The sequence below is a fragment of the Cebidichthys violaceus genome, unplaced genomic scaffold (assembly GCF_023349555.1).
Source record: "Cebidichthys violaceus isolate CVI_PGR_0920_01 unplaced genomic scaffold, fCebVio1.0.p SCAF_15, whole genome shotgun sequence".
Lineage (NCBI taxonomy): Eukaryota > Metazoa > Chordata > Actinopteri > Perciformes > Stichaeidae > Cebidichthys > Cebidichthys violaceus.
This window is the reverse complement of record NW_027176318.1, coordinates 7,235,637-7,249,351: the sequence shown is the minus strand read 5'-3', so window position 1 is coordinate 7,249,351 and position 13,715 is coordinate 7,235,637. Positions and strand designations below refer to the sequence as shown.

General features: G+C 42.2%; 1 protein-coding gene across 7 annotated transcripts in view; it reads left to right on the top strand.

Moving 5' to 3' along the window:
* The window catches only part of tpk1 (thiamin pyrophosphokinase 1), a 60,501-nt gene that overhangs the window by 13,526 nt on the left and 33,260 nt on the right, over positions 1 to 13,715 (top strand). For all 7 annotated transcript variants that reach the window (XR_011102840.1, XM_068709758.1, XM_068709756.1 and 4 more), the window contains 2 exons: positions 3,173 to 3,242; positions 13,130 to 13,202. Coding sequence is in view for 6 of the 7 variants with exons in the window: in XM_068709758.1 (XP_068565859.1) it covers positions 3,173 to 3,242; positions 13,130 to 13,202 (143 nt within the window). In the remaining variant the exon portion in view is untranslated. The remainder of the gene's footprint in view (positions 1 to 3,172; positions 3,243 to 13,129; positions 13,203 to 13,715) is intronic.

Sequence of the window (13,715 nt, the reverse complement as noted above, 5' to 3'; positions counted from 1 at the left end):
AAATGACAGCTTTAGTGCTGTGTGTGGAAGTGCATTATCTCCTGCCCACCATATCTGTCATCCAGCAGAATGAGTGGCAGGAGGAGCTGGTTCTGCAGCCAGCAGGGAGGGATTATTATGGCGAGTTAATTTTCAAGGTCATCTCCACTTGCTGCTGCCGCCGCCACCGTCCCCGCGCAGCTCACAATATCACCGTCAGAATTCAGAAGGCAGCTACGTGATTTTCTGTTGAGCTTGTTCATTAAAACTCATATGCTCTGCGGAGAAGAAGAAGATGGAGTTAGTTCAGCTGTTGTCCTCACAATTGGGGGTGCACTTCATACTGCCGGCAATTAGTGTTCAGTGGGAGAATGACAGTAATTGTGTTTGTCTGCCTGAATGCAGTGCAGATAGAGATGATCTTTCTCAAGTTAATTTCGCCCACTTTTTGCCACTGTGATGAAGACAAATTTAATGTTGAGAGATCTAGAAAGACAGAGGCTCCCACCGGCATGTCCACTACAATGAAGACTACAGCTGGTGTAAACCAAGGGTAGAAGTGTAGTAATGCTCCGACAAATGCAGTGATGAAGAAGAGCGCTAGCAACATGGATTTAAAATAAAACAAGTGTGTAAACAAGCATACACCCAATGCCCTCTTCTGAGAAACACTGAAAGTGAACATAAAACAATCACCTCACTTATTAAATCCATGGCCTTTGCTGTATGTTGTACATGTATAATACTTTCTGAAGCTTAATGAGGCTAATATGATTCATAACTTGTCATGTCATTCTTCCGACATTAGCAGAGGCAGCATTTATGTCAGCGGAGCAGGGCGGCTGCACTGTGGGGAAACCCTGGCATCAAGTAAACGTAACGATAAATTAACAGCGTTAAATTATTTCACAAGAGGTTTTAATGTAAACAAGATATTGAAAAACGATGCCTCATTGATATTTATGAGATCTGCCTGATGGCCCTTGATGGCACAGATATGGTGGGAACATGCATATAATGGGAAATGATACAAATGTCAGATAGTTTTTGAAAGGTTGTCATGATGTTGGCACTTGAAAGCCGCACTTTTGTAGAATCACTTTAAACCTCTCAGATTTACTGGAGTTGTGTGTGTGTGTGTGTGTGTGTGTGTGTGTGTGTGTGTGTGTGTGTGTGTGTGTGTGTGTGTGTGTGTGTGTGTGTGTGTGTGTGTGTTAATGGCATGCCATGCAAACAGCTAAGTAAATGATTGACAGAAGTAACTGTACTAGAACCTTAAGTCTGAAAATGATTGTGTGTGTGTGTGTGTGTGTGTGTGTGTGTGTGTGTGTGTGTGTGTGTGTGTGTGTGTTGTGTGTACACACAGATAATGACTGATATCTTCACAGTCTGGCACCAGCAGGCTTAAAGAAGAGTTTGTCTGTTTGAAAAGTTTCTCAGCCTTTGCACTCTCTCAGAGATAATGAGTCATTTACATTCCAATCATTTCTTGACATGAAACGTCGACAGCAGGTGGTGAGGGTTATGAATAAAGCGCCGCCTCGAGTGTCTTATTTACTTCAATGCAAATGTGTCTGCATTCTCCCACTTTTTAAGCACTCCAGACAAGGAAAGTTAGATTGAGACCTCCCCCGAACTCCATTTAACTCTGCTAATCGCGTCTACTTAAGTGTCTGTGTGAGTGTATGTGTGGTTGTGGATTTACAGTATGTAGGTGTCACTCAGTATGCTTTGTACACACATGCCTATATTTTGAGGACTGTGATATCTCGTTGTTACAGTGTACAGAATTGTAAACTGTAATATTGAATTAATGTCTGTGATGTGCAGGAATCGGTTCACAAGTAGAAAGTCTTGATGATTATTTTACCCTGAAGTGCGAGGTAGGTAATAGGTACCGCTGTCTCGTTGATAGTTAAGGATGGGTTTGGGGAATGGACGCATTTTAGGAAAGAAAGCAGCCGAGACAGACATCTTGTGTACAACAGTTGCTCGTCTCCTCTTTGGTGCAGGCTTTAGTTAGTGTTGAGTTAGGTGCAAGGAGAAAACGACAGCTGATACTTTGAAGTTTTTCTCCCGTGTGCAACACAAGAGCCCCAAACTCTTAAAAAAAAATAGGCTGCCTGTTCAATTTGAATAAAATAGTGGCCATGAAAGAGCATACATTTGCAAATAGTTTGCATCTAATTTAATGCAACTTCAATACCATTTTAAGAACGGCAAATAACCACCTCATTTTACTGTTTTTAAAATCAGAAAAGATAAGTGCTCTTTCACACACTTTGCCTTTAAAGGGTCAAATCCAATCTACTTGTCTGTGTAGTCATTTGTTATATTTTATATGGCAGAAAAGTAGTTTTCTTTTAAAACTAATTTGGACCTGCAGTGATTGATGTACTACCAAGGTTTTTGTTGAACAAAAGCCTTGGCATTACTGACATTGGTGTCCAAACGCATGCTTATATTTTTCCTTTTTCTATAAATTTGTTCTTGTGCGTTCAGCACTCTGACGTCAGACGCTAAACTAAACAAATCTCACAATACAAGAATCAAGCCAGCTACAGAAGCTGTAGTCGTGCTCACAAAAACCCCGGACGCCGTTTGAAATGAAACCGCACCACAGCATAAAGAGAGATATACAAGGTCCTATCTGAGAATAGTCCCTCTGATAATCCTTGTACCCTGTACAACTCGCACTCATAAATGGAAGGTCACAATTCCTAAACCCTTGCTTCACAAAGTATATATGGTGTCCAATGCCAAGCATTATGTGTCATCTTTGTATCTCACTCCTGGGGGACTAATAATACGTGGTGTTTCATGCATGCTGTGAGGCTTTCTGAATGTGTGGAGCTCTTGAGGTGGTCGAATTGATATAAGTGAAGTGTGTGGAGAAAATGACACTTTTATGACACCAGTTAGACTCCGCTAAGGTGGAGCACCCACCTAGATGGGAACAACAGTCGAAACATCCTAAAGTAGAGTGGACACACCCACCTGTAAGCTCAGTGGAGACATGGTTTATTGTGGTACTGCACGTCGTTTACACCGGTTTGAACTGGGTTATATGTAACAGTAACTCATATAAAGGCAGAAATGTGTCTCCAGTGAACGTAAGGTGTACTATTTATATAAAACAAATTGCCTTCAGTAACACAGGCTAAAGTATCTCTCTGTGTCTCTCTTTCTGTAGCTCTCTTGAGGGCATGTGCTGATGGAGCTGCCAATCACCTTTACAACAACACCGCTGGAGATAGAGACAGGTAAGTGTGCCTCGTGTTCACATTTGCATGTGTTAATTTGTGTTTTCACTTATGTCTTCCTCTGTGCACACTGTTTATTCAATAGCAGTTGTGTTTGTGCATTTTGCGTGTGTGTGTGTGTGTGTGTGTGTGTGTGTGTGTGTGTGTGTGTGTGTGTGTGTGTGTGTTAAGGGGGGGGGCGCTAATGGAGAACTGCTGTCAGGACAGAGATGGATCTGGGGTTCACTGGGTCCCTGAAGTGTTGAGGCTCTCACATTAACACGCTGAGTGTGCGCATGGGTGTGTGTTTTGTCAGGGTGTGAATGCGATGTCCTGTGTGTCTGGCTTTGTCTCCCTATGTGCGCGCTGTTGCAAGTCCATCGTGGTAACTGCCATTTTAGCTTGTTGACATCGGAGACATCATCTTTGCAACAGGACGTCATCTAGGCCCCTTCTCACCTTTTCAGTGCGCCAACTTCTCCTTGTCCTTGAGTTTACGACTTCAGTTTACAGCCAAACTTCTTCTAATGTGAGTGTGTATGATGACTGTGCAGATCCACTAAAAACAGCACATTTACTGCGTTCAGAGGCTCTGCATATTTTGCTATTAATCAAACGTGTTTATTATGTTTGCTGAGTCAGACGGGCCATGTTGTTAAAGTCAAAACCATTTATTGTAACAGCACCACCTGAGGAAATGGCACAATGATGCTGACTTTATCGGATTCACTGCAAAACAACCGCACTCCTTTAATTGTTTAAAAGTGCTGAAAGTCAAGGGTTTGTGCTTTATTGTTCATTCCAAAAGTAGCACGATGAAGAAATTACAAAACAACAACAATATAACTTTTGTTTTTGTATCGTAACAAATGGCATGGAGGATAGACGATCTCAGCCAGTCAAAACACAAACAGGGGGAGGTAGAATATTGTAATTGCACACTGCAGTGATGACTCACATTACTACAATATATAATGCTCAATCAACAGCAATTGTTCTCTAATATTAACTGATGGAAAAGAAGCCGCACAGTTAAAGTCAGAACTAGAATTAAATTCTGCCAGTATGGAGCTGCAAGTTTTTGTTGGAGATGAGGTCCTCACTCATACATTAGAACAAACATGTATGTGTTTTGTGTGTCTGCGAGCATGTACATGTACATGTATTATTTTTTCATTGAATTTTCTAAATAAAACACGTCTCAGAGTATGAGTTTGAGCTTGGCCTGCTGGCAGAGTCCGCTTGTGTTCCACAGCGTATCCATCGTCTGACCCTCTGTCAGCAGCCAGGCCTCCCTCACAGCCCCATTGCTCCCAAACCCAAACGTTACACATTACACAGGGAGGGGGGGAGACGGGAGGGAGACATAGCGAGGGAGGGGAGGAGGCTAAAAAATAAGGGAATGTTTACGGATGTGGATGCGTAAATCAATCACCAGCAAGTTTAGATGTATTTAACCTTACATTAGCATAAGTAATGGACTACAGAGAGGAGGAGATGCAGGTGATCAATCAAAGCCAGGCTTTATGAGCACCGGCAGCAACACAGACAACAGCAGCATGAAATCAAATAGAGGGAGGGATGAGAGGGATGCAGGAAAAGAAAACTAAAGATTACCAAAAACTATCGCGAGACAAATATTATATTCACAGCAAAATAAATATGTAATAGATACCCTGTGTGTTTGCCTGTTTCTGTGTATGTGTGTGTGTGTGGGTGTACATCTCGGAGCTTTCACTTTTCCCAGGTGAAACCAGCACCGGGACATTTTGTTTTTCCACCCCAGATATCTTGGTTAAAAACTTCAGTTGAAATCATCATAAGTGGGATATTTTGTTTGTCAGATACATGCAGAGCATTGTGTAGAGAAGTGCCACATCTAAGCTGTAGCTGACACATCAACAGACTCATGAAAGGATAACTTCTGCAAGTTAATGCTGACAATTTGTGCTCCCTCACTGCAGGTTAACGCGTCTGCTTTTAAGATCCCGCTTTAAAAAGAGAAGCCAGCAAAAGTGCTTCACAGTCTGTGCTGACATTATGTTGGTGGAGATTTAAGTTGTGTTAGATTTGTTGAGGAAAATCAAGGCGGTTCATTTGCCTGAAGGGAAACGGTGCCTGAGGTTGGCTTTTTCAGAGGACAAACCCAAATTGAAATTTGTAGCGTCACGATCCTTCAAAGATTTTCTTTGAAATGTAAATGATTGCAAAACCCTTCTGAAAAAGAGATGGCCTTTCCACGACCTGCGAATGTGTATTTCCATTAGAAAATAACTAATTTGGATGGATGCTGATAACCAATGAATGAGGATAATAAAGTTTCCGGTCAGGGTCTACAGCGGCCTGCCCTGCCACAGGAACAAAGTGGGCGGACGGCCTCCCACCGTTAAAAGACAGTTGCCAAGTCATTTTCTGTCAAAACAGCCTTAATGGTAGTCATTAAGCCATTAAGGATGGAGAGGGGGGGGGGGGCACACGTCAGGCCAAGGCTTTCTGTCTCTCATGAGGAGCGACCTCAAGGGTTCAGCTTCACTTTGAAGACAAATGGAGCATATTTATATTTTCATACAAAATCAAGATGGAACTTGAATTCATTCAAATCGCTATTCATCTTTTTTGACTAGCGATCTCTCACACACACACACACACACACACACACACACACACACACACACACACACACACACACACACACACCATTTCATTTAGTTTTTTTTATCATTCTGTCCTCTTTAATGTGTCCTCCTCCTGTAGCCACTGTTTTTTAAACTCTAGTGTGTTCTTTAATGATATACAGTACGTGGCTGATGTGTATGCGCAGGGTCTCTGTTTAAGTAGTTGCTCAGTTCTTAGAAGTCATTAATTTGTTCTTTTCCTGGTACTGATTCTAAAGTACTACTATTACATGCATGAAATTGCTCACAGCCCCATTATTACCTGAATAAGGGTTGCTCCACCAATCATGCTTTGTCTCTCTAGATTTAATGGCTTTCACTTTGTCTTTCCATCTTATCCTTTTTTCTTAACAATCTGTTAGCAGCAGACAAGAAGCAGTATTCATCATTGACATGCATGCATATATATATACACATGTACTGCACTTTTAATTACAGACCTCTCTAGTTTGAGGTTGGTACACTGGCACAATCAGCCGGCAACAGCAAAGACCAAAAAAATCCAAATCCAGTTAGTCGTACTCCTAGGCACCAGCTGGAATTTTGGGGAATTTGAAGACTGCACTGATCTAAAGTAACGTTTAGCTGTTAGTGAAGTTAAAAACATCATTTTAGTGTGAGTCAGATGTGTTTAAGCTCTTCTATTGTGTGATTAGTTTAGACATTGTTAGATGGCATTACATCATGGTTTCAGTCACACACAAGGACACAGCCATATCTACAGGCAGTGGTTGAATAGCTGCTCTGCACTGTAACTTGTGCTCCATGCATATTATCAGTAGGTGATTTAATTCCATCAACAGAACTGTCATCAGGCAAAGGAATGCACTCAAATAGCTTTCATTGGGGATTTTCGTTAGAGCTGAGACCGCCTGGCTCTGGTGCATCCTGTGACCTCCTCATTTCTAAATGAAAATAGCATTTGGTGTAATTTGGTCCTCTGAGAGGATAAGAAGTCAAGTGATGGGGGAACAGGGAGGAGGGGTGGGACGAGGCAATTGTCCACAAGCAGAGTTCATAAAACCTGCAGCTGTGTGTGTGTGTGTAAAGTTACAGAAAGATGGGTGTGTGTGTGCGGATCTATGAGCGTTTGACTAAGCATGTGTATATGTGGAAGAGATATTCAGAGCACGCTTGTGTCAGCATATGATTGCGCATTTTGGCTTAGAAAAGATAACACTGTTTTTCAGCAAATGAAGCTGTCAAGACTTAAGACTTGAAGGCAAAGAGATATCTCCGACAGTCGCTCTCTCTATTGGTCACACCTTTTATCCTTTGTGCTCACCAGACAGACCAATGGCTGTGTGTGATGATAGTATTTTAATTAGGTCAGTGGTACCCGGTGTGAGTTGACTTAATATGCATATGGGGTCAGCCAAGATTTCTAAGGCTGTTATCTGTTTTGAATCTTTTTAATTAGCTTTCACGTGTATCAAACTCATTATATAATCCATTCAAAGCTCCCTACAAACACGCTGTAGTCGAATGATTACCCGTCTAACTGCTGGGTTATCGAGAGTTGCGTGACTTTAAAAACAGAGCCACGGTCCAGCAATTAAGAGGATTACATGATCGCAGATGGACCCGGGCAGGGGGTTTGGGAGACTCAGGGATCAGCTGATGGCCGTTAAGAAAGGACTCAATTCTGCTAATTGCTTTCAGTGCCGTTCAATTTTTTATTTTTTTCATTTCACACTCAACATGAATTAATCAATATGCTGAGTCATTTTACAATGTCGGCCCCTTGTTTAATTCATGACTTCTTTGTTGCACCTTTAGTGGGTGGGTGTAATTTCTTGTATGTGATGTTAATGCAGTATGTCTGTTCTGTTAATCCGCAGTAATTAGCTGCTATTATAATAAACTTTATTATCATCTCTTTTTCAAGAAGCTCATAGCCGAGCTAGTTTTCTTCTAGCCCAGATATTACCTCGCTCCACTTGATATGCTTTTCCGCTACAAGTGGGGTTAGTCTATTGTAGGCTGATTGAAAAGTCTCCTCTGTGTTTATTGCTCTGTGTTGGAAATGGACCTGCTGAGTAGAGTTGATGAGCATGGGGATCTGGGCCTTACCTTTTAAAATGAAGCCTTTGCACTTTTGTTTTTACATAATGTCTGAGGTGTTGTTTGTCATAGAAGAATTGTAACTATAAAGATTAATTAGAATTAGAATTACCCCCCCCCATCTCTAGTACACCTGTGTGTATGTGTGTGTGTGTGTGTGTGTGTGTGTGTGTGTGTGTGTGTGTGTGTGTGTGTGTGTGTGTGTGTATGTGTGTGTTTAGGGCATAAGGAGTGTGTTGAGTTATGAAAGCGTCTGGTTATTAGTCTTGACAGCCTACGGCCATCAAGCTGATTAACTTTGGGATTAATCACTGTTGGATCTCAAATCCCAGGATCACTGTTGCTTGAACCAACAAACGCACACGGCCTACATGTTTCACCACCATACGTTCATCCAACCATCGACAAACAGGTGTTTTTTTTTTTGTGTGTTTTGCGCTTCAAGTCAAACGAACATAAGCACGGTAAACATACTGTACATGTACACCGGCATGCAAGCAGGCTCACACTTACAGAATGTGCCTTGAGGTCTTGCTAATTAGTCTTTGTTGGAGGGAGATAATAAGCTCTCTGTACTGCTTTATCATTATCTCCAGACGTGGATATATACCACATACACCTCGCATCTGCAAAACAACAAGTCCTCATATGCATTGGTCATCTGTTAGTGCACGGCCATAACAAAAATAATGAAGTTAACTTAAATCAAGTTCATACAACTTCAACTTATTTTTTGGGTTTCTTTTCCAAGATATTCCGATGGTTTCTAAACTTAATTCTGACTGTTGGGAGAAGACATAATGCTGTTGCTTTCAGTGACGAGTCCCCAACCTTCTCGAAGAGGTTTTGTGTCATATCTGGTCGTTTGTCCAGAGTTCATTTGGGAATCGGTGAGTTTGTGTCAGTGCCTTACAGTTTATATCAATAGTCATATTCTTCAGAGAGCAGAACGTGTCAAAGTGCTCTGCTTCAGGCTTGTTATGGGTCGTTAATTATGTCGCCCCAAAATAATCCTTCCACCCCTTCACCGGCCTTGTGCTTCTGATTGGGAGACGGAAGGGATGAGAGGAGTAATCAGAGCCGCATCCCCTCAAGTACCGAAAAGACGAGGAAAGGGAGAAGAGTGTTCATCGCGCTGTGATTCAGGAGATGATGAAAGATGTGAGAGAGCAAGAGAATACAATCAAAACATTCTGTTGTAATTAAGTGGTCATATGGTAGAATGGTCCGGCTTAATTTGATGGAAACAAAGACAGGAAGTATGAGATAGTGGAAGAGATTTTTTTTTTTTATCTAAATGAAGTGGTTAGATTGACGGAAATTGCCTCAGTTAGATAGAAATGTAAGTATTGCAGAGCGAAAATGAGACGAGATCACAGAGAAGGTTCCCAAGGCAGCATGGGAGGTGGGGAAAAAAAGCAGGCAAAGAGGAAGAAGAGAGAGACACAAGCCTGCTAATGGACAAACACACACACACACACACACACACACACACACACACACACACACACACACACACACACACACACACACACACAAACACACAAACACAGGCAAAGGTCACACAGCCATCCCAGCCACCCGACACTCAGACAAACCGCCGGTAAAATGCTCTATTTCCCATCCAAATTAAAGTGTCAGTTAATATTAATGTGGAAGTGAAGACTGTCAGACACACAACACACAGACACACAAACACAAATACAAGAATTTAGACTCTCGCCTGGTCAATTACCATCAGCCGATGGAGTCATGTGCACAGGTCACAAGGGTGTGTGTGTGTGTGTGTGTGTGTGTGTGTGTGTGTGTGTGTGTGTGTGTGTGTGTGTGTGTGTGTGTGTGTGTGTGTGTGTGTGTGTGTGGCTCTGATCAGGCCCAGTGCCACGTCTCGTCCCATCTGTTGCATGAAGGTTATTTCTGAACAGACATGCAATTGTGACGCCCTGCATTATAACGCGGGGAAGTGTGCATGTGCCTGCATGTCCTGTCTTATTTGCAGATGTTTGTGCATATTGTTTGTGTGTGTGTGTGTGTGTGTGTGTGTGTGTGTGTGTGTGTGTGTGTGTGTGTGTGTGTGTGTGTGTGTGTGTGTGTGTGTGTGTGCGCGCGTGCGTGTGTGCGTGTGTGTGTACATTTTAGTGCCTGTGAATGTGTTTGTTTGGACAAGGAAAGTTTTTACCTGGATCACATTTTTCTTTGTTCAGCTCAGGTAAAGTTGTGCTTGATTGACTTTCCGCATGCTTGTGGTAGGTGTGTGTGTGTGTGTGTGTGTGTGTGTGTGTGTGTGTGTGTGCGTGACAGTAGATTGCATATAATTGCTGCTCTGTTTGTCTTGCTGTATCTTTTTGGTGTGAATGGGAGCACTGAGTAGGGAGAGAGGGAATAATCCTCCTGTATCTCTTTCTTCAACCGACCGGAACATCGCTCTCGCCTCTTGCTGGGGAGCACACACACACACACACACACACACACACACACACACACACACACACACACGCACACAAACAAATGCACCACCCAACCAACCATGAAATCGTAATGTCAGACCTGTTAATGCCTCTAGATAGCGGTAACCGCATCCCTTCGTGGTCCTGCTTCTTACACATAAACACACACACACACACACACACACACACACACACACACACACACACACACATAAATGGAATAAACAGAGAGCTATCTGTCTCTCTCTGACAGGAATGTTCCTCTCAGTAGTGGCTGGAAGATTTTTGGTTGTTTTCATTGATATCTGCTAGAGACCTTGTTAATTCCTACACCTTGGGAATGCAGGCTGCCTCAAAACACAGTTGTATTTGGATGAGTACAATACAGTGATATTTGTATTCACAATGCAACGCCTGCATGCACGTATATATTCCCAAACCTCCAGCCCAGTTTAGTTTTCCGTTGTAATCCTCTTAATTGCATGTATTAACATCGAATTTCTGCCAGGTTTATGTAGTTAACAACTACTATTCTGTATGACTTCATTTTGGAATCATTGTGCCTGTTTTCTGAGAGGCATTTCTGGGTTATATGAGTCATAAACCATGGCGAAGTAGGGCTGGGTGAATTCATTTTCATGCCAATAAATTGAATAAAAAAATAAAAAAAAGCTATAATCGGTTGTACAAAAACCTTGGCCTTACGTATTCAAACCTAGCAGTTCAGTTCCATTTGTATCCTTCAGCACACGCGTTCCTGCCACCACCAAAGTTAACTTACATCTTTGTCATGCATACTAACTGCAAAATAACTGTCGACATTAATATGTGCTGTACTCTGAGGGCTCATTACTTGTTGCTAATTTGTTTTCTAATCATTTAAAATGGCTGAAATATGCACTAATAAACAAAGCTTAACTCTTAATCGTTGTTTTGTTTTTTAGTGATCTAGAGGGACTGTGGTGCATAATCAGCACACAATTTAAACACAGTTTACTCACGTTTTTTGGGCTTTAAGTGTGTAAACTGTCGTGATCAGCATCTTCCCTCAGGAAGATAGACAGAAGATCTATAGAGACATAAAATATGAAGATCAGCTTTTAACCCATTTGACCCTTTGCAAAAAAAAACCCTGTTTAAAACCAGAAACAGGACTTTATATGATTTTATAATATATTAATTTGGTTCTCAGTACTGTTGACTGTCAATTTTGCTCCAAAAACTGAAGTGTTCAGCAGCACACAACTCTGTAGTGTCTTTGCTGCTTTGTCCTGTAACCCAGCGGCCCCCAACCACCGGACCGCTGTACCGGTACCGGTCCGTGGGTCATTTGGTACCGGGCTGCACAGAAAGAATAAATAACGTTTTTATTTCCGATGTTTTATTTCGAAAAATGACTGGATTCTCTACCAATTTCATCCGCCTGGGCATCTTGACGTGTCAAAATGCACACGCAGATTAAATGTTTCGGTCACGTGATACGTTACCTCAAAAATGAAGTCCACCAGCTAGTGAAAAAGAGTAAAAAAACTTTTGGAGAGCTTCTTTGCAAAGGGGAAAAGGCCCACTAAGGAGACAGAAGAAGAGCCTACAATGTCCAAGAAAAAGAAAGCTTCATTTAACAGACAATATCAGAAGTCTAATTAAATATCAGGAGTAATTCTCACGCGCCAAGCCCGCTCTGCATAATATGCGGCGACATCGGCTGCTGGAGATTGTAAATGACGGTGACATTAAAAGTTTGTTTGAGACAACAACTCTGCTGGTGTTTTGAATTAAAAGGCTGAATATCCTGAGATCGCCACAAAAGCACTGAAAACCCTGCTTCCATTTCCAACATCCTGTCTTTGTGAAGCGGGATTTTCTGCAGTGACAGCAATCAAAACAAAATTACAGAGTAGACTGGACATAAGGAACACACTTCTCCCATTACCCCCGGATGGGACCGTCTCGTTGCAGAGAAACAAGCTCAGGGCTCCCACTGATTCAGCGTTATTGTGAGTTGTATTTTTTATGCATTTTACATTTGTTTTCATGCCGAGCGTATCGTTTTATTTCGTTGTGTTTATCCGCCACACCTTAAAGGCCAGTCCGTGAAAATATTGTCTTACATGAATCCGGTCCGTGGTGCAAAAAAGGTTGGGGGCCGCTGCTGTAACCCATATCAGTAGTCCAAATAAATAGACCTATTCCTGAAAACAGACGCATGGGCTATTTGTATTACCTTACTTCACCATTTACTCTGACAGTATACTGCGTTGATTGAGCACATGTTTCAAAACATCAAATTGCACTCTGACCTGTAGTAATCAAACCGATCCTGAGCTCTAATGGAGAATGTAGTCAGTGTAATGGAACAGGCCAATATCTGACGAACACCAGGTACATCATGCTCTGTTTATTTGTGTGTGCGTAAGAGAGAAATTGGTTGTGTGTGTGCTTTCACATCGATCCCTGCAGTCAGTGTGTGTGTGTGTGTGTGTGTGAGTGTGAGACAGCGCCAGGCTCACTGCCACAGAGAATCACCCTGTCAGTCTCCGTGTCTCTTCGTCTTCCCCCGGCGGCGTCACTCCCTCGCTGCACAGATCAAAGAGCTGACACATGCCCCGATGTCCTCTCCCCCCGTCTCTCTTCTATCTCTGCCTCACACTTCTCTGTCTTTCTTGCAATCGTAACCCTCTCCCTCTGTCACTCACCCTCTTCTTTCTATCCTCACATCCAGCTTTCTCCCCGACTATATCAGCGGGGATTTTGATTCCATTACTGCCGAGGTCAAAGCATTCTATGGAGACAAGGTGAGTTGAACACAACTTGCACGCACTCTCAGATCTACAGTACACACACACACACACACACACACACACACACACACACACACACACAAACAAAAAAACTAGAGAAAAATCCTTACTGTCTTTAGCCTAAAATGTACAACTTGACTCCTTAACCACCTTGACGTGTCGACAACTTTATTATTAAGAAGTTTACTTTTCCAACATGGATTGATGATTTGCACTTTTTGTCCACACAAGCAGGAACTGTTTCATAGTTCACCCAATAAATCATCTTTCCCCATCTGGTGCAAAGTGACACTTACTATAAAGACATTTTCTTGCAGAGCAGTGTTTGACAGCAGTTGAATTTACTGATGCAGGATTTTGTTTTCTTTGTGCTGCTTGAAAGTTCACAATCACAAAACAAGAAGCAACTTTGATCCTGAATATAAGCACATGTTCGCCCCCAAATGAGCCTTGCACTGTCACTGGATTCAGCAAACTAAACCCTCAGCAACGCTACATGACATGAAC